The 21,874-nt window shown below is 37.8% G+C and overlaps 1 protein-coding gene and 1 long non-coding RNA gene across 5 annotated transcripts in view; one reads left to right on the plus strand and one right to left on the minus strand.

Moving 5' to 3' along the window:
* The window catches only part of LOC105732712 (uncharacterized), a 252,087-nt gene that overhangs the window by 140,340 nt on the left and 89,873 nt on the right, over positions 1-21,874 (plus strand). The window lies entirely within an intron of this gene.
* The window catches only part of MACROD2 (mono-ADP ribosylhydrolase 2), a 2,078,532-nt gene that overhangs the window by 88,199 nt on the left and 1,968,459 nt on the right, over positions 1-21,874 (minus strand). For both annotated transcript variants that reach the window (XM_012474868.3, XM_064377970.1), the window contains 2 exons: positions 18,231-18,293; positions 13,879-13,947 (listed from right to left, as the gene is read on the minus strand). In XM_012474868.3, the coding sequence (XP_012330291.2) occupies positions 13,879-13,947; positions 18,231-18,293 (132 nt within the window). The remainder of the gene's footprint in view (positions 1-13,878; positions 13,948-18,230; positions 18,294-21,874) is intronic.

Consider the following 21,874-nt stretch of genomic DNA (forward strand, 5'->3'; position numbering starts at 1 on the left):
GGTGTCAGTTTTGAGGGAATGACTCCAAATATGATTCTGGAATGAGAAAGGATATAAATAATAAAAACATAACAAAAATTATAGAGTGAGTCTGCTATAAAACACAGAGCATGCAGAAATCAAAACATACTATCATTTAGTTCTAGGCATCACTGACTTTAAAAATAGCAGACAATCAAAACATACCATTTTCCCTGAAAACAGAAACATTTTTACAAAATCAAGTATTTATCATTTATTTTTTTCTTGCTGGATTAGCTGACATTCAATAAAGCCTTAACTTAGGTGTATGCGTGTTTCCTTTTTGAGCTAAATTTTTAAAGAAATTTATTTCATTTCTAAATTGACATAGAATAATTGTTCATATTCATGGGGTACATGGTAATGTTTCAATAAATATAATGTAGAGTGATCAGATTGGGGTAATTAGCATATCCAACATCTGGAACATTTATCATTTCTTTGTGTTGGGAACAGTCAATATACTCCTTTTGGCTATTGGAAACTATAATGTATACTATTGTTAACTATATTCATCCTACAATGCTATAGAATGCTAGAACTTATTTCTCCTATCTAGATGTAATTTTGTATCCTTTAATAAATCTCTTTCTATCCCTGCCACTTCCCCCTACCCTTTCCAGCCTCCAGTATCCTGTTCCACTTTTTACTTCTATGAGATCAACCTTTTTTAGCTTCTGCCAATGAGTGAAAACATGCGGTATTTAACTTTCTTTTCCAGATTTATTTACCTTAACATCATGTCCTCCAATTCTATCCATGTTGCCACAAATGACAGGCTTTCTTTTTTATGTCTGAATAGTATCCCATTGTGTATGTATACCATGAGCAGACTCCTAAGGGAAAATATAAACCCACAGAAATGGGAGTGTTTTCGAAAGGTCTCTTCTCAAATCTATTATTTTGAGATCAGACTAGATTGGGTGCATTCAGGGTGGGATGGCGGTAGACTCAAATCTATTATTTAGCCTTCAACTTGTGTGGCTTCAAGAATGTTACCCAACCTAAGTCTTGGTTGGGTAAAATTACAGAAAATAGGGAAATACTGACAATATCATCCATCTCTGGAAGATACTGGGCAACTGTTCAACCAATGTGTTTCCCCAGAGTCCGATGTACTCTGTTGGCTCCACCTTGAGAGAAGCCCTGGGGAAGAATCTGGGAGGGACTCTGACCTCGGACAATACTGTGGAGAAGAGGGAGATGTATGTGCGGAAGGGTAAGCTTGAGCTGGATGCTTGGTGGTGTTGACCTGCCTCTCCTCCTGCTGATGCTGGTATATATCAGTGTTAGGTGATAAATCAAGTGGTTGGATATCCAAGTCTAGACTAGTCTACACCAGGATTCTGGTAGGAAGAAAGCTGCAGGAAGCAGGCAGCCAGAAGCAGAATGCAGAAGGCTATGGGACTGATTAAAAAATGGTTGCTGATTTTCCTGAAATCAGAAAGGGAGATTCAGGGAAACCCAGTGCCTGGTACTTGGAGTGGTCTCAAGGCTTTAACCATCTACCCTGAGGAAGAGGTTGATGAAATCTTTGTCTCATTATGTATCAATCTGTTTTCATGCTGCTGATAACGACATACTCAAGACTGAGAAGAAAAAGAGGTTCAGTGGACTTACAGTTCCTGTCACAGGGCTGTAAGTTTGTTTCCCAAACTATGTTTTGTTAGATTTTTTAAAAGTTCTATCAACAAAAAAAGGGGGAGCAAGCAAACAAATTTCTAAAAATCACATTTAGTCAATTAATGTGGGAAATGCGCCATACTTCCATCTCCCCTGAGCGTTTCAATGCATGTTAGCATGGCGAAGGCTCTGAGTTCTGCATTATAGAAAAACTACTTAACTTTGCCTAACTTCATAGTTTCCAAAATGTTTTGACTGCAGAGCTCATTTATCAAAGAACACTTATTAACATCATCGAAGATGCTCTAAAATTTTAAACATGGGAATATCTGAGCAAGAGCCCCATGCTTTTGCTTATGGATCTGAATTCACTTCAAAAGAAGTACCTTTCTCCAGTGTTTTAGCCCAGTCGAAATACAGTGATGTGCCATTCTACATGAACTATTGTCATAATTTCTGTTTTTCCGTAGAGCCATCTCTTCGTTTAGTTTTTGGTTTTGTCCTTTTTGACGGGGTTAAGGAAGCAGGTCCACTTTATTTACAATGATCAGTTGGTGACACATGGATCGTTGGGCTTTCTGTGGCCTTGTGGAGACACCTGGGCAGAGGCCACTGCTGTTGGGCTAACACACCTTCCTTCCTCATCCTGCTATGAGGGTCTTGCTGCTGTCAGAATTCACCTGCTCTGAGTACGGTCCTATCTTATGTAGTGTCAATAATACGTACCTTCAAAATTAACTCTGGAAATACTTATAAAAACACTTAAAAGTACAGTATTTATTTTTAAATTCAAATATTAATGTGTATTTGAGTCCATTGCATGTGAAAGTTTGAGAATCCCTGAGCTAGTCTAAATGATATTTCATAGAAAAATAGGCTACACTTCACTGGCAAATGTTTTGCGTTACTCAGATGGGCTAAACACACCACCTTTTGTGGAAATACTCGAAAGAGTTACTCCAAATATTATGTTTTATAATGAATGTTTTATACTAATTAAGAAGAAGTGACAGGGTAAGAAAAATATATACTCTAAAAATAGTACACATTGGGACTCAAAGTTAAACATTTTTAAATATGAGTGAGATATTATTATTTTAGTTTGTAGACAGAAAAGACTTCATGCCCTTTTGGTTGGGTAAGTATACATCTTGGGTTTCTATAGTCCTCATGAATCAGGTCAATTCTGGTACAATTATTAGCAGCTCCCTGTTCATCACTCTAAAAATTGTGCTGGTTTTGAAGATATATGATTACTTTTATTAGGTGATGCCCACAAAAGTATTCCAAAATATGGACTGGGGACCTTCCATTCTAGGTCTTATCTATAAGAGAATAAAACACAAAGAAAGCAGAAAAATCTAAGGAAAGCACTAAAGGAATGTCTGATATTCAAGCGAAGATACCCAGTTATCAAATCTCCATTAGTAAATGGAAGCTAGGAAGAGATTTCTCAGGTGTTTCTGCTTGCCTGCATAGTTTATTCCAGTTGCTTTTCAATATTCAACTAGTACACACCCTATGGTGTACTGGAGAAGGCTCACCTTGATGGTCAGGGGCGGGACAACATCTGTTGTTAAATATTTTCAATGTTACCAGTTATTGAACCTCTCTAACCTGCATTAGCATATCAATATATTTCTTGATTTGGTGATGATTCAATGACATATGACTGTCCCACCTTGAGTAGTTAGGATTTTAAAGCCAGCAAATAAATTTAATAACAATAATTGTAAAAAATGATAACGCTGACAACTTTGTTGAAAGTTTACTGTTTGAGAAGCTATTGTAAGCACTTTAAATATATTAACTCAAGTTTTCACAACCCCACGATAAAAATACTATTATGGTTCCCTTTTTCACACATGAGAAAACTGAGGCACAGGCTAAAAACACTACCAAAGGCCACACAGCAGTGGTGATGTGAATCTGAAATAAACTGAGACTCAGAAAGGCTTCATGGCTTGGCCCAAGGAATTTGAAAACAAGGCCACTAAATTTGAAAATTATCACAAGGATTCTCATATAAATTTGGACCTATTTGGACATAAATTTATGTTCAAAATAGTATGTGGGACAAAGGGATTGTAAACCCATTCAAATAATCTCTGTGTCCTAGTCTAGGATGATTTTATCTTCAAATCTCATTCACTAGATCTTTAGAAATACATCCCAAGAGATCATATAACTGAATTGAATGTTACAAATATATTATTATAGCCATATTTAATTAGTAAAGAAAATAATACATGCATATCAAAGTGTATTTGGAAGGGACCTACTTGCCTTCCAACTGCCACTTAGGAATATTTTAAACTATATTAAATAGTAGTTAAATATCTACTTCTCTAAAAGAAATTTATTTTATTCTCTTAGAGGGGAAGAGTATCCAAGTCTGAAAGTGAACACACAGGAAACGTCTCCGGCTTGAATTTACCTTTTATATTTCTGCAGTGTGACATTTTTGGGAAAATTTATTTCTGAAAAAAGAGAATCCTGAAGGGGAGTTTCTTTTATTAGGAGCCTTCATAATAGTAAAAAATAAATTTGGGAAAGTGACAATAATATTAGAATTAAAAGTGGCCCAATTCTCTAGTTAATTCTTGTGGGAAAAATTTCAGATCATTTCTCATTCACTCTTTCTGGAGTCATGTGAAGTCTCTAATTTTATGCATGGCTCTCGATTAAGTTCTCCAAGAAACTGTTAAATCATCAACAGCATCAGACAAACTGTTATGTACATACCATTTTATTCCTTTTGATTAAACAAATGTGAGGACCTACTATGTGCAAGCCACTGTGTTGAGCTTTGTGGAGAACATGAAAATGAATGAAATTTTGTACCTGCTCTTAAGAGATCTACATTCTAGTGAGTTAGCTATGTATATAACTAATATTGATACAAGGTACATGATAATGTTTAAGGTTTACAAACAAATTTATGAGAAGCAGGATAATTTATTACTCTGTGGGGTGAACTGTAATGAAGAGGGCAGGAATCAGGAAAGGTGAAAATATGCATGCATCACCCCCATCACCTGCATTATCTATTATAATTTCTGTCACTGTAATGTTTGCTCAGATAATTTGTGATGGAAGAAGAAGGATGAGAGGAAGGGAAGGATGGAGTAAAGGCTCTAGTTAGGGTAAGAAAGATATTGCAAGTGACTTTGAAAAATGGTTAGGATTTCATGTACAGAACAAAGAACAAAATGGATGTGACAGAGTGAGGACAGAATGCTTTAGGTCAGTGGCATTTGGGAAAGGACGCATAACTGAGTCGAGCTATAGAGTAAGGCACAGGCAGGGTCTAAGGAAGCACAAAAGGACCAGGAATATCATATAAAGTGATTTGGGTTTTATATCTAGTGGATATTTCTGTGTATAATTGGAGGTTTCTGTGTACTCATTTCATTGTAATCCCCAGGTTAGGGTCAAGGTCATGATGTGGACCAAGCAGCTAGCTCCAAACTTCCCTCCCTGTTGCCATGGTTCCACTCCCTTCTCACCTCGCACACGTCCCAGGGTTCCCATGCCACCCTCTGCCTTCTCTGGACATACCTGCATCCTAACCACTCAGGCAAAGAAAGTCCTCTGAAATTCATGATACGAGAGGCAGCATGGTGGACAGAAAATGCATGAGGTTTGGGTTCAGACAGATGTGGCTTGCAAATTGTGGTTCTAGCTTTTGGGAAACTGATCCAGCTGTTCAAACTTTCAGAGCCTCAGTTATCTGCAAAACTGTGACAATAACACTGACTTATTAAAAGTAATAATGAGATATTACTTGACACCCATTGAACTGTCAAAAAATCAGAAAGAACAAAAATAACAGTTGCTGATAGAAATATGAATTGCTATAGCCTGTCGGGAAAGCAATTTGGCAACGTCTATTAAAAACACACACTCCTTAAAGCAGAATTCACATTCCTGGAATCTTCCCATACAAATAAAAGCATCAGCATATAAAGATATATGCACAAAGATGTCTGTTGCCACATAGAGTATGTGGCAATAGAGTAGAAAGAAAGTGCTTGCTCATCATAGGAGAATGGCTGGATAAATTACGGTACAGCCAAACTATGGAATATCATGTGAACTTTAAAATTGATTGATTAGATCATTGCAGAATGACTGGCAGAGATTTCTACCAAGTTTGGCTGCCTGTAACAGAGCAAGATTTAGCCAAGTATGTGAAATATAATACAATATTTGTAAATTAAACATATATATATAATTTAATAATGGCTAAAATATTTGAGTCTCCTACTGTGTACCATGCACACCTTGAAAATGCTTTAGATGGAGTAATCATTTTAATGTTTAATATTTTTGAGGTAGGTGCCATTATTGTTCTTATTTTATGTATGAGAAAACTGAAGTTGAGGTGTAGAGGGACTGAATAATTTGCCAAAGATTACACGGCTTGGTCAGGGTAGAGTTGGAATCTGGGCCCAGGTAGTTGGAAGAAGAGATTAGACTCTTACTGAGTGTATTTTACTCTCTGAGTGATTGAATGGTGAGGAGTACATAAGCAACAAAAAGAGAAAAATTGCATTAAAATCACACATTTTACGTAAAACTGTGTATGCTCATATATTCAGAAAGAGATGCATGACGGATAGTCTCCAAAATGAGGATGGTAGTTATCTCTGGATGGTGTGATTACATATAATATTTTTTACTGTCTTCCATTATTTGAATTTTCTATAAAAACATATTAAACAATCAGAAAAAGAAAAAAAAAGCTCTATTCATTGTAGAAAACACAAAAATTTGTATGTATTCACATTTATTAGAATTTTCTTACATAAATGATCATGATCATTTTACAAGGTAAAAGGATGTTTCTGGTCAGTATGGAATTTAAAACTGAAACCATAGAAATGATTCAAAATTGAGATTGGATAAGAATATAAACATTTATTTATTGGAATACACAATTAAATGATGGTAGACTACCAAAAGATTAGGAAATAATTTTACACTGTATTGTTTTATTTGAAAAGCAGGTTCAAACTTGTATGCATTGCAGAATGCCCTAAAAAAAAGAAAACCCTCCATATATGTATGAGGCTGCCTGGAAAAACACTGAGGGTTTACATATCAGCATATTACACATGCTTATTTCTGGGTGCTGGGGTTATGAGTGATATTTTTCATTTCTTCTTTTGCATTTTGTGTAATAAACATACTTAACTTTTAAAATCAGAAAATATAGGTAAGTAATTAAAATATTTTAACCTTTTTCCTTATAAATCAATAAAAACCAGGAATTTGTCCTGAGGAACTGATCATAGATATGCACAAAGATTTATCTAGAATGTAGGCACTGCATTTCTCTATTATTTATCATAGGAAGAAAACTGTAAATAACCAAGTTATCTAACATTAGGGCACTGGCTATGCAAATTGTAGGACAACCAGATGATGAAATATTATGACACCAATAAAATTCATGCCTTTGAGAAACTTTTAAAGACATGGGTAAATATTCACAGTGTTACCATTAAATGAAGCAATAGAATTAAGACTTTTATTGTCCTACAATTTAATCTTTAAAGGGAAAATTACTGTTCACTTTCACTTTTTATATTTTTTTGCATTAGAAATATTTTATAATAAAGATATATTCTTATAAGCAAAAATAATTTTTATATTAAAAATAGAATAAATACTACCTTTTAAAGGGATTGCATAAGCTCATGTAGGTATTAGCTATGGCAGTTATCAGTAATAAAATCATTCTCCTATCCCCACTTGCTACACACACACCCTTTTCGTCTCTCCTTCTCTGAGTGTCAGGTTATCCTTTTGAGAATGAAGACTACATTGTCATAAATGTAAAGCACTGTGTACAGGAGACACTCAGTGTATCTTAGTTCTTTCCCCTTCAGTATACTAGCAGAGGACAGCCACTTTCATTTTACACTTAAGGCTCCTAATATCCAAGAACTCAGGTGTGCTCAAGAGTATTCAGACACTCTGTCAATGAGGATCCAGGGCAGAGGACAGCCTTGTCCTCGCTCTGATGAGTGAGGGGTTGAGGGCACTTGGTGGGGGATGGTGAACACCAAGAATGGGACTAGGAAAAGAAAAATTAGCCTGGAGAGTCTTGAGAGGAATTTCACTGGTGGCTTTGGTTTTGTTTCTTTTCAACAGCTTAGGCAAAGAACAGAAACAATGCCATTTTTCAGAGTAATTTTGAGTCCACACCACTGGCCAGGCTTACAGCGCTCAGTGGTTGGAATAATTTGTGCTCTCATCTCTTGCACACTCCTGAATCCTCTTCCTCGTATGTAATCTTTCCCTTTTGTTTACTTTGGCAAGGCTTACTCTCGGCTCTAGCTTTCCCCTTTTCCTACAGTAATTTTGACTTTAAGAGGTCTGAAACTAGATTAAGGGTTAAGAAATCCTTTGCTGCCGGGCGCGGTGGCTCACGCCTGTAATCTCAGCACTTTGGGAGGCCAAGGCGGGCGGATCACAAGGTCAAGAGATCGAGACTATCCTGGCCAACATGGTGAAACCTCATCTCTACTAAAAATACAAAAATTAGCTGGGCGTGGTGGCACGCGCCTGTAGTCCCAGCTACTTGGGAGGCTGAGGCAGGAGAATTGCCTGAACCCAGGAGGTGGAGATTGCAGTGAGCCGAGATCGCGCCATTGCACTCCAGCCTGGTGCCTGGCGACGGAGAGAGACTCTGTCTCAAGAAAAATAAAAAAAAAAAAAGAAAAAAGAAAAAAAAGAGAAATCCTTTGCCAGGTAACATCCCATTTCATAAATACCAAACAGCAATTATATGACTTACAGTGTTCCAAAGGAATACAAGCTTGGGTATGTACCTGAGTATTAATTGATTTTACTTTTAATATTAATGAGCATATGATTTGGTCTAGTCAACCTTCAAATTTAGATTAGGTACTGATTAAATAATAAGACAGGTGAATCAAGATGAGTTTAAACAGCACTTTCTTTTCCCCCAGAAAGCTGCCTTGGCCTTGGCTATGGGTCAAAATGAGCTATTAAAGTGTTGAAAAAACTAGAACAGAGCATCTTCTCCGTCTTAGGAAGGTTGACTATATCTTAAATAGTAATAATAATAACTTTGCAGAAGTTTCATCTGGAGTACTTGATATTCGTATGAATTTTACTTCTGTGTTTATATGTCCCTTTAAGACGATTGCTTTTGTATTTGTTAACTTAAATAGCCTTCACACTTGTATTCCTAAATTTGTTTTTAAGGATTTAAAGTGCAAACCACCATTAAATCAACAGAGTATTTTTAACCAGTAGAGGAGGAAGTCCTCAACAGATAAGTACACATCCTATTTCACAAATAACCTCAGAATGCCTACCAACCCACAGATCTTTTCCCCGGCCAGCTTTACCTTGGAGTTAATTTCAATTCAATCCTGGTTGCCAAATTCTTGGCATGCACTCCAGATGAATTATTCATCAGCATTCTTCCTGCTAATATCTCATGCTCCCAGCTCAACTCCTGCCCACCCTATGGCTGTAATGACTCATTGGGAACAGGTTCCATCAATGTGTAGCTCACAATCTAGCTCTTGATCCATGAGCCTGTCAGTTGCATCTCCTTCTCTTGGCAGCTGGCACAGGTAGCAAGTGCATGGGGCAAGTGGGCAGCAAGCATGGCTTTTTGGTTCCCAGTGGAAACTATGTCTAGAACATTAAAACAAAATTTCTGGCGTAGAGGACACCTGGGTTACAATACTTCCTTTTGAAATTCTTCAACTTTCACATGACTATTCTAATTTTTTAAAAATCTTGTCTCCAAAGTGACATTAGCCATCTTATTTCTTGTTTGTTTGTTTTCAATCCTTGCATTCTAGAAGATGCTAGTTTCCTGTGGAAACCAAGCTTATAACAAATGTAAAGCCAGCCCACTAACAAGCAAAGCTGGAAATAACTGAATGAATCTCAAAATCCTTGGGAGTTATATTAGAAAGAGAAATAAAGACTGTCCATAATATCAGTGATTCTCAAGCCAAAGGAGATGCTTGGTCAGGATCAAAGTCTGAAAAACTCAGGAGAGCAAGGGCTTCTTCAGGACATCTGATCAGCAAAAATGTTCTGCCACTTAAACTGGAGAGTGTAATGAGCATTTCTATAAGCAATCTTATAACTGCAGCTCTCTAAAATAGCCCAGATGTCACTGAGAAGAGATATTTCTGCATGAAAGCTAATAATGGCGAATGTTTGAAATGAATCCTCAACACATATGACTGCCTTTTAACCTTATCTTGACCTCAATCTTAAAGGATTCCAATGGATTTTTTTTTTATTCCAAGTTATGTATCTATCAGTCAAGATGGTAGTTCCATAAGCATTAGACACTTGTTCTGAGCTGGTTTAAGCTTTGAACTGATAATCGGTTAAAAACAGTGGCTTTCTGTACATGCTATTTCAGAAGAAAAAGGCAAAAATCATACCCTAAGCATTCTGTTTTTAATTAAAAGAAGATTGCATGCTAGCGTGAATTTCAAAATATTTCTATTTTCCCTAAGTAAATAGGTTAGTGGATATTAATGACTTATTTCAGTAATACTCATAAAACTTCACATTTAGTGTTACATAGGAACTGTATTTGTGATACATGACAGCATCCCTTGATGGAGTTACCATCATTAAAAGTTTTATGTTAAAAAAAAATCCTAAAAGTATTCCAAAAAGCAAATCTTGGCGTCAGCAATTAATGGTGTGAGATCCTAAAAGCATCAAGAAACATTACAGTGTGCTTCTGTGAAGGTGTGATATCTCCAAACTAAACAACTCAACAGGAAAAATCTCAGCCTGAAACATGGCCACATTCAAATTAAATTATCCCTCTTTCGTGTTTTTTAAACTCTGCTACTCAACTTCATGACACTCTACAGTTTTTATCACAAACTAAATTATTGGAATGTCCAAAACTTTTGCTTAAGATGAACACCACTTTCTGTGTTTTCACTCTGATCACACTTGATCAGATTTATTTGTCTCTCTGAGATGACCTAGGGTTTCCTATCAGATTCTACATGAGTATTTAACATGAGTTATAGTTTTAGATACACTATGTCTTAAAAAACAGTTAATGTACTTTCCTTGAAAAATACTTTATCACTAAAATATGCTAATCATCATCTGAGCCTTCAGCAACTTGAAATCTTTTACCTGGCAGTGGGTCTTACCTCAATGTTGAAGGCCACTACTGGTCACTCAGGGTTGGTGGCCACCACTTGGTTGCTCAAGGTTGAGGTAGCTATAGTAATTTCTTAAGACAATGATGAAGTTTGCCACAATAATTGTCTCTTACTTTCACAAAAGATTTCTCTGTGGCATGCAATGCTGTTTGATGGCATTTTACCCACAGTAGAAATTATCTTAAAACTGAACTCAGTAAGGCCAGGTGTGGTGGTACACACCTGTAATCCCAGCACTTTGGGAGACTGAGGCAAGTGGACCACCTGAGGTCTGGAGTTCAAGACCAGTCTGGCCAACATGATGAAACCGCATCTCTACTAAAAGTACAAAATTAGCCGGGCATGGTGGCATGCACCTGTAATCCCAGCTACTTGAGAGGTTGAGACAGGAGAATCTCTTGTACCTGGGAGGCAGAGGTTGCAGTGAGCTGCGATTGCACCATTGCACTCTAGCCTGGGCAAAAGAGCGAAACTCCATCTCAAAAAAAAAAAAAAATTTAACTCAATACTCTCAAACTCTGGTATCTTCACCAGGGGCAGATTTCATTTCAAGAAACCACTTTCTTTTTTTAATAAATAAGTTACAACTTCTCATTTGTGCAAGTTTTTCATGAGATTGCAGTTCAGTCACATCTTCAGTCTCCACTTCTAGTTCTCTAGACATTTCTACCACATCTTTAGTTACTTCCTCCACTGAAGTCTTAAACCTCTCAAAGTCATCCATAAGGGTTGGAATCACCTTCTTTCAAACCCTTGCTAATGTTGATATTTTGACCTCCTTTCGTGTATCATGAATATTCTTAATGTCATCTAGAATAGTAAATCCTTTCCAGATTTTCAGTTTATTTTGCCCGGATTCATCAGAGGATGACATCACTATCTTTGGCAGTTATAGTCTTAGAAAATATATTTCTAAACAGAAAGACTCAAAAGTCAAAATTATCCCCTGATCCATTGGCTGCAGAACAGATGTGTTAGCAGGCACGAAAACAAAATTAAGTTCCTTGTACATCTCTGTCAGAACACTTGGAAGACCAGGTACATGGCCAATAAGCAGCAATATTTTCAAAAGAATCATTTTTTTTTTCTGAGCAGTAGGTCTCAACAGTGGGCTTAAAATATTCGGTAACAATGCTATTCAGTAACAGATATGCTATAATACAGGCTTTGTTGTGTCATTTACATAGCACAGGTTGGGTAGATTTCACCTAATTTTTAAGAGCACTAGGATTCTTGAAATAGTGAATGAGTGTTGTCTTCAACTTAAAGTTGCCTGCTGCATTAGCCCCTAACAGGAGAGCCAGCTTGTCCTTTGAAGCCAGGCATTGACCTCTCCCTTCTAGCTATAAAAGTGCAAAATGGCCTCATCTTCCAAGAGAAGGCTGTTTTGTCTACATGGAAATTCTGTTGTTTAGTGTAGCCACCTTCATCAGTGATCTTAGCTAGCTCTTCTGGATAACTTGCTGCAGCTTCTCCATCAGTACTTTCCACTTCACCTTGCACATTAATGTAATGGAAACAGCTTGTTTCCTTAAACCTCATGAATCAGCCTCTGCTGATGTACAACTTTCCTTTTGCAGCTTTCCCACTTCTCTTAGCATTAGTAGAATTGAAGAGGGCTGGTACCTTGCTCTGGACTAGGCTGTGGCTTAGGGAATGTTATAGCTGGTTTGATCATCTGTCCAGACCATTAAAACTTTCTCCTCATTGGCAGTAAGGCTGTTTTACTTTCTTATCATTCATGTGTCCACTGGAGCAGCACTTTTAATTTCCTTCAAGAATTTTTCCTTTGCATTCACAACTCAGTACAAGAGGCCTAGATTTCAGCCTATCTCAGCTTTCAACATACTTTCCTCACTAAGTGTAATCATAGCTAGCTTTTGATTTAAAGTGTGATTTAGGATGCAACTTATCCTATCACTTGAACACATAGAGGCCCTTGTAGGTCTGTTAGTTGGCCTAATTTCAATATTGTGTTTTAGGGAATAGGGAGGCCCAAGAAAAGGGAGACAGACATGGTAATTGTGGGTCAGTGGAGTAGTCAGAACCACATTTACCAAGTAAGTTCACTATCTTATATGGGCACAGTACATAACACCCCCAAACAATTATAATAGTAACATCAAAGATAACTGATCACAGATCACCATTACAGATAGAATAATAGTAAAAAGGTTTGAAATGTTGTGAGAATTATCAAAGTGTGACACAGAGACATGAAATGAACACATGCTGTTGGAAAAATGATCCCGACAGACTTGCTTGATGCAGGGTTCCCACAGAACTTTCAATTTGTAAAAAATGCAATATTTTCAAAGCACAGTAAAGCGAAGTGCAAGAAAACAAGGTATGCCTATATTACCTTTTCATTTGGGGACTTGCCAATGAACCAAGAGAGCCAGAAAAGGGACGACTATTTTGTTTTCCTTTAGATATATATTTTTTAATTCCAGCATCCCCACATCAATGTCTCCACTACTTCTTCCTTCCTCAAATTGTCTCCTAGAAAACTGAGATTTTCTTTTACTTTTTTTCTTTTTCTGGAAATACTACTTGGTTCAGCAACATTTTTCTCAGAGTAACTGTCAACAGAATGGAGAATGATGTTCTTGCCAAAGATTCATTTCTAAGGATGCCTTTCAAATATTTCTTTCTTTTTTGAAAAGTGGTGCTCCCTGGTTGGAGGTCCTCAAATGCCACTCTTTCAAACCTTTTCCTGATGAGTGGCTGTAAATAGCAGGACTAATTCTGGTGTTTCAAATAAACATCTCTAAACAATTTCTCTGGTCATTCTCTCATTTCATAAACAGTTATTTTCCAAAGGAACAAATGTAAATATTATATATATATTCTAAAGAGGCTAGATATGTAATAAAAGAGAGTAGATGGGATATTCGATTGTATTGGAAACAGAGACACTTAAGAAAACCTAGTTATATTTGACTTGCTGCTTCAATTTTCCATATAAACAAAGCCCAGATGGTCTCTTTTAAGAGTCTACAATTTTTAGATGTAGTTAGTGGTCTCATACCTTCATCTTTACAGTCTTCAATTGCCTCTTCTGAAGTGGGACCAGGCACAGTGACAGTGTTGACACCATCTATAAAGCAGAAAAAGAAACTGCTTCAGAGTTCATCCTTCCAGAAGTCAAGCTGTGGCCTTCCCACCCTGCACCTCCCTCCACTCTCCACCAAAGAAAGTCTGAGCCTGACACATGCTTGAATACACAGAATGCTCTTTAAAGGGGCTAGTGGTTTGGGACTCTCTTTTATAATTAGTGAAACAGAAACCTTCAGTTAAGTCAGAGACCAATGGGCTACAATCTATTTTTTGGTGAAGAATGCTTGTTTCTAGTCACATCCTCTGGCATTTTGTTTCTTCCTCATCCCTCAAAGGATGGTATATATTTTTCTTGGTAACAGATTGTGAAAGAACGTATATCCTTGCAAGTTCCTACAAAGTGCTTTTATGTGTGTGTTTCTAAAGTTTGTATCTTCTTAGCACAGCACTTCTGCTCCGTTATGCCAGGCTGTCAAACTGCAGGGAGCAGCTCTGATGATGGCTGTCAGTGCAGAGGCCGGAAAGAAGGGGAGCATTAGACACAGGGCACCAGCAGCCATGAGGAGCTTACATGTCACCTGAGAACAGAATGGGAGAATGGGGAGTAAGGACGTGGAACTCTCTGTTCCCCTCACAGCACCAATTAACCGCATTAGAGTAGACCTCTCTCCTCAGTGTCCTCAGCCCCCAGTGATTCTAGCCATGTTTGGCCTCCAGGATAATAGCTAGCCTACTCCCATTCAAGCAGCAAATCTAGACAGGAAGGATTGCTAAAATCATTTGCAATGTTTAATACCTGGTAACTGGAAAAGGAATATACACTCACTCACACACACACACACACACACACACACACATTATGGACAAACGGTGGGCTAGAAAATATGTGATTTGTGATTTGCTTCTGAATGTGTGTTCGTTTTCATGCATGTATGAGTTATCTTTAGTTCCATGACCCTGCTACTACATAAAAAACTATGTACATGTGTGTGGATATATATATACTATATAAATAGTTTATACATATAAATATGCTATAGTTTATAAATAGTATAGAGTATATATATAGTATACATATATAGTTTATATAGTTTTTCATGTAGTAGCAGGGAATATGTATAGTTATATAGTTTTATATATAATAGTTTTATATATATAGCTATATACATATACTACATATAGTTTATGTGCATAAATATACTATATATAAACTATAGAGTATAGTATACATATACATATGTAGCATATAGTTTTTCCTGTAGTAGCAGGGAATATGTATAGTTATATAGTTATATACAACAGCAACATATAGTTATATACATAGTTAAATATATTCCCTGCTACTACATGAAAAACTATATATAGACATTATATATAGGCATTATATATGTGTTTGTATACTGCACACAGTATATATACACATTATGTAATGTGTATATACCATATGTATATTATGTGTGTATATATGTGTATATATACTATATGTACTCTAGAGTTTATATATAGTATATTTATACATATAAAGTATATTTATATATATATAACTATATAGTTCATATATACATACACACATACACACATATATATAGTTTTTTATGTAGTAGCAGGGTCAGGGAACTAAAGATAATTCATATATGCATGAAAACTAAGAGACACACATATTTGGAAAAAAATCACAAATAAGGTCTTTTCTAGCCCATCTTTTGTCCATGATGCATGCACTATGACTTTCAGGTCAAGTGTCCTTTGGAACAGAACACTCTTTCACCATCTCATTATTTAGATCTCATTTTAACTTTCACTTCCTCAGAGAGTCTGTCCCAAACCCAGACCATAGAAAGTTGCCTTCTGGGTATTCCTTCTGTTTCCTTATTTCTCAGCAAGGCATTTATCACTATTGATGTTTTTATCATTTTTATTTGTTTATTATTTGGAACCTCCACCAGAATATAAATTGTTGTTTTTGTTGATTGTTGAGTGTATTCTTCAGTGCCTGGAATGGTGCCTACAATACAATGAATCCTTGATATGAATTTGTTAAATTTTTTTGGAAGAATATTATCTACAACTTTGATCTGATTTGATCATGACAACAGTTAAAACTGTTGGATTATACTATTTTGAGATTCTATTTTTTCATGATGTGTAAGAGGCCTGCACAGCTACATAATCAAAATTGAAGCTGGAAATTATATTGAATGAAAAGAAGATACTTTTATTTTGGAAAAATACCAGCAGGTCAAAAGAGCTTTAATGACCCATAACCACATCTTCGATTTCTCTGAGCTCTATTTAGGAGGATATGAAATGAGCAGTGTGAACGTAACAATGAGTGTTGACTCTGGCCAGGATTATAGGTGGATTCTGTCACTGGCCTCTGCCAGCCAGTGAGCTCATTTGGCAAAGCAAGGGGAGTCACTCAGGGATGCATTAGGACTCTTCTTTACATTGAGACGTACCCCTATTGTGGTGATAACGCTATCAGATTCGAGGATTGGAGAAGAGGGCTGACATTCTATCACTCTCTCCTCACAGGCAAGGTGACCTCAAATCACAAACTGCTTGTTCTCAACTGGTTAAGGGGAAAAGAATGAATAAATCAAACACAGGCAAATGTGAGTGCATGCATAAGTGTGTGGGTGCACGTACATACAAGGATGGGAAACAGTCTTTGTCAATAAGGACAGTTTGGGGCTGGGTGAGGTGGCTCATGCCTATAATCCCAGCACTTTAGGAGGCTTAAGTGGGAAGATCACTTGAGGTCAGCAGTTTGAGACCAGCCTGGCCAACATGGTGAAACCCTGTCTCTACTAAAAATAAAAAATAATTAGCCAGGCATGGTGGTGTGTGGCTGTAGTCCCAGCTACTCAGGAGGCTGAGGCACGAGAATTGCTTGAACACAGGAGGTGGAGGTTGCAGTGAGCTGAGATTGCACCACTGCATTCCAGCCTGAGTGACAGAGTGAGACTGTGTCTCCAAATAAAAAAATAAATAAATGCAGTTTGGGACAGAGCAGTGAGTGAATAAAACCTGTGAAACCTCAACAGTCACAGAAAGGCCTCGGCTGTCAGCAGTTAGTCAACTAATACTTGTCAGCCCCAAACAATAAAAACAGTGACAGCTTTTCACTCATCTGCTATGGAGTATAACGTGTGGGTCGGGGTGGGGGAGGGTTGGATAACAACATTTTCTCTGTATCAGAAATTCATTTCATTGCAAGGACTATATTGCAGCAAAGGGCGCCGGCCGACACAGTCGCAGGTACACAAAGTCCTTGCTTCCTTGCTTCAGTGCTTTCTCTGATTGGCCTTCAATTCCATCTTCCAGGTTAATAATAAAAGCTTCCAATTCCCAATAAAATCTCCAAGGTTAATGTAAGAAGTTTACAGTGAAAAACTTATCACACTACCTGGTTTAATTCCAAGAGTTTCGCATATGGCCTAGGACGTGCTTGGCAAATGGCAGAGCCCACTATTTCAAAGACGCCCCTCCATGGGGCTCATTAGAATTGGGAGAATAACCGGGTAACTCAAGGGAACAGAGAGTTTTATTTATTTATTTATTTTGTTGGATGTGGGTAACTGAACGATTGTGCCTTATCATTCTTTTAAAGGAAGCACGCCTGAGTACAAAAATGGGTAGAAAGAGATAATAAATCACAGGTGACTTTAATCCCTTTTGAGCCTTAAGTGCTATTTTATTTGAAAATGTTCAATTTATAATCTACAGTGTGGAATCTATAAACTTTCAATGGACACATGTGTCCTTTAGTTAACAGAGGGGATGTCAGGAAGGGTTTAGATCTTACTTAGAGCTCTGTGTGTGGGGTAGTCAGGCCCATTGCACCATCTCCAATGATATGCAGAGAAATAACCTGAAGCATAGCTCTTCAAAATTTAATGCAATAGACTGGAGAACATTCTACTCACTGCATAGGGAAAGCCTCTTTTTCAGTTCCTTTAATCAGTTTTTATTTCATTTTTTTCCCTTCAAGCTAAATCTGCTAATTTGAGCTTGACCTAACTCAGCCAAGCTCTGGCTTGGCATTTCCAACTTCTGCCAGTCCCTCTTAGAACTTTGCCAGGCAAACTGTTATAGTGAAGAAAAATGGAATTGGTGAATGAGTTGTGAGAATGTCCCCCTCTGAAAGCACAGTCAACTCACAGTTACCGGAGATGGTGGCTTCCTGAGGGAGACCGGAATGAACATTGGAGTGAATCTGGTGAAAGGTATAAGCATTTTCAGGCAATAGCATAGAGTGAAGTTATTGTTCACCTCTGCAGATGAGGCCTAGGAGACTTCTCAAAAGAAATCTGAGCCTACCTGTATCTCCGCTCTGCCCTTCCATTTCTTCCATACTTTGCTTTTCCTCTGGACCGTTCTCATCTTTCAAGAAAAGCAGAGAAAAAAAAATGCATCAAGTCAATTTTTGAAATATCTCTTTATGGCTAATATGCAGCACTGAAATTAATTGTAATCAATGTAGCATGACTCCTCATAAAGCCAGGCAGAGAGATGAATCAGAGGCATGCAACAGAAAAATGACCTACATAAATAGGTGCATTTATACTCATCCCTCCTCACATGATATGCTAGATGAAATGTTTAACTGCAGTAAACAAAATTCACTCAGCGGTCCCAGTAACATCTCTCTCCTCGTTCTGCATTTCCCAAAATATAATACAAACTTCAACTCCAGTCCACTTTTCTCCCTTGACTTAAATAATGTGAATTGTGTAAGGAATGTTGCAAAGTTTCTTGCCCTTTATTTCTGTTTCATATATGCTACAAAAAAGGTCAATTTTCACTTAAATATGGTAATCTAACATATATGCTATAAAATATTTTGTCTTGAACAGATTATGTTGGTTGAGTTTATGCTACAGTATATAGTTATATGAAAAATAACTGGTCAGGTGCGATGAAGGCTGTATATTTGTAACTATCTAAAACTTTCTTTTGCCTTAAAATAGCTACTGTATCCGTGGATTTATCTGTTGAAATCATAAACTTTTTAAAGGTTAAGTATAGGCATGATTTTATAACTCATTGCTGGGAGGATCTCCAAATTGCTTTTGGTTTGGAAAATGAAGCAAATAAAAATGATGAATTTATACAAAGACATAAGAACAAAGTATAAAACATGTAGTTAAGTATAGAAAATAGAAGCAGAAGTTACCAACCTATACTCATGTGGGTTAAACAAATACTTTGTCTCTGAAGGAGTGGAGTCCATCCCTTCTCCTTAAGTCCCGACTGCCCATGAAACTTCTTTAGACCAATGGAATATGGTGGAAGTGATATTCTGGGACTTCTAAGCTACCCTCTGAGAACTGGCAGCTTCCACTTTCTCCTTCTGGGAAGCCAGCCCCTATGCTGTAAGGAAGCTGAGGCTGGCCTTCCAAATGGAGGGAGCCACACAGAAAGAGAGAGAAGGGATGTGTGGGGAGCATGAAGGGCCAGACTTATGAGCCAAGCCTTCTTGAACCTTTCCACCCAGCCAGCTGCTAACCAAATGCAGCTGAGCAATGACCTCAGCCAGTGTCATGGGAGCAGAAGAGACACCCAGCTGAGCCCTTTAAAAATTCCTGACCCATAAGTAGGCCCGAATCACGTAATGTTGCTTTGCTTGAGTGCTTTGACCTGCCATCTCCTCCTCCTATCAACGCTTAATTCCAAGGCAAAAGAATCCTCCCAAGAGGAGGCCACCAGTAGCAGAGCTGAAGCAAGAACTTCAGAAGCAGTGGGGAAGAATTTCACCTGCAGCTCTGGAAAACGACCTATTGAAGAAAGTTTCAGATGGGGAAACATTTAGATTTGATCTAAATGGGGAAAAAAAGTTTATAATAGGAGAGAAAAGGAAAAAAGAATGACATTCTGAGGTTGGCGAAGAATGTAGTCAATAAATAAATATATGTACAGGATCCCCTGTGTTGGCTTAGCCCTGTGCCATTTGTAATGGTGGACACAATATAACTACTTCTTTTGTTTTTTGTTTTTTATAGACACAGAGTGTTGTCCAGGCTGGAGTGCAGTGGCATGTTCATAGCTCACTGCAGCCTTGAACTCCTGGACTCAAGCAATCCTCCCACCTCAGCGTCCTAAGTAGCTAGGCCTACAAGGCACATGCCACCAAGCCTGATTAATTTTTAATTTTTTTGGAGAGACAGGATCTTGCTTTGTTGCCTAGGCTGGTCTTGAACTCCTGGCCTCAAGCAATCCTCCCACCTCAGCCTCCTAAGTAGCTAGGCCTACAAGGCACATGCCACCAAGCCTGATTAATTTTTTATTTTTTTGGAGAGACAGGATCTTGCTTTGTTGCCTAGGCTGGTCTTGAACTCCTGGCCTCAAGCAATCCTCCCACCTCAGCCTCCCAAAGTGCTGGGATTACAGGCATAAGACACCACACCTGGCCTGAATATGAGCCGCCGGGGTGGCTCTGTATGCCACTTAAATGCAGTGTTCTAAATGGCATATTTACAAGTACCACACGATTATCTGACATTTTCCCTATTCTCGTTCTCCATGAAGAAAACAGCACTGGCCTTTGCTCTAGGGAGGAAATAGTCACTTCTGCTGTTCTTGCTGTCTTAACAAGCCCAAGTTAGTGTAGGAGCATGTGCAAAAAACTTAGCCAATATCTGTCCCTTTGGACTCAGAGTCACCAAATGGACTCAGAGTCAAGCAGGAAAAATCTGCCAGCTTCTCTGTCTCCCTCAACAGACAGTCCTTTTAACAATTTCACAATAGCCCTGAAGTCTGCAGGTGACAAGCTTCCTTTAAAATGCGTCTGGTTACCACATGTTCTACAGAGTAGGGGTAGGGAGATTTCTTACGAAGAGAGGAAGATAAGAAGGGAAAGAAAAATAGCAATTACATTACAGAAATGTGAGGAATTGGTTCTAATAGTTGTAATGCATAAAAAGGAAATTCCTGGTCAGATCCTGAAATGCAGCTTTCTAATAGTAACAACCAGTCTGGCAGTTTACCTAGTCCATTGCTTCTGGGTTTTTACCCTTAGTTCCCTTGTGGGCCATCCCACTCCCTAGGACAGACATCTGAGTGGCATGCTTTTGTTTTCTACTTTGAGTTTCAGTGGCACAGTTTTCTATTTGCAGTATTTCTGCCCTTGGGAAGCAAACTCAAGAAACACTTGGCACGTTTATCACAGAGTGAATGCTTTCTAGAAGAATGCTGGATTTGCCATTCCAGTGACATGGCCTCAGATAAAAAGGTCCAGGTATATTGCTTTCATCAATTTCCAAGACAGTGCATCCTCAAATCCAGCAGGGGGAACCAATGTAGAAGGCTTTTTTTCCAAGCCCAGCATATGCATTCTTGGCCAATTAGATTAGCATTCATTTCATTCTGTTAGAAGGACATTTTGTCTGGCTTAGAACTTTCCATCCATTATAAATGCTGCAAATGGGTGAGTTCTTAGTGAAACAAGGGGCTTCCACTGGTAGAAAAAGCAAGGCGCATTAACACAGTACCCATAAGTTTTTGATAAGGACAAGCTTTCTTTTTATCAGCCTTGTCTGTCTAGCTATCTTCACAGGAAGCACATAAACAATAAACAGTTAAGCAGAAGGGTATGTAAACTTGAGGTCTTTAGTAGGGATTTTAAAAGGGTTACAATAAAGGTGAAGAAATATAGGGAACTGTGAGGCTATTTTGTTAGCTTAAATAATGTCACACACAAGCTACATTTTCTTAATCTATCTTTAACATCGCATATTTACTTCAGATGAGAAATTTCCGTAGCGTTCATGTTGAGTGTGATATAACACTTTACTTTCCCATGCTGAAAATGCACAGTAACCTGTGAGAATTGTACTGGTTGTGTCCTTCTAATTTCTCCCATATTAGTACTCTGCCTCCTACTCTTTCAACCAATATTTATCGAGCATGTACTGTTTGCAAGAACATTTCAGAAATTTTATAGAAATGAAATAAAAGACTCCTGC

This window comes from Aotus nancymaae, unplaced genomic scaffold, assembly GCF_030222135.1.
Source record: "Aotus nancymaae isolate 86718 unplaced genomic scaffold, 86718_ANA_hifiasm-v0.15.2.pri h1tg000001l, whole genome shotgun sequence".
Lineage (NCBI taxonomy): Eukaryota > Metazoa > Chordata > Mammalia > Primates > Aotidae > Aotus > Aotus nancymaae.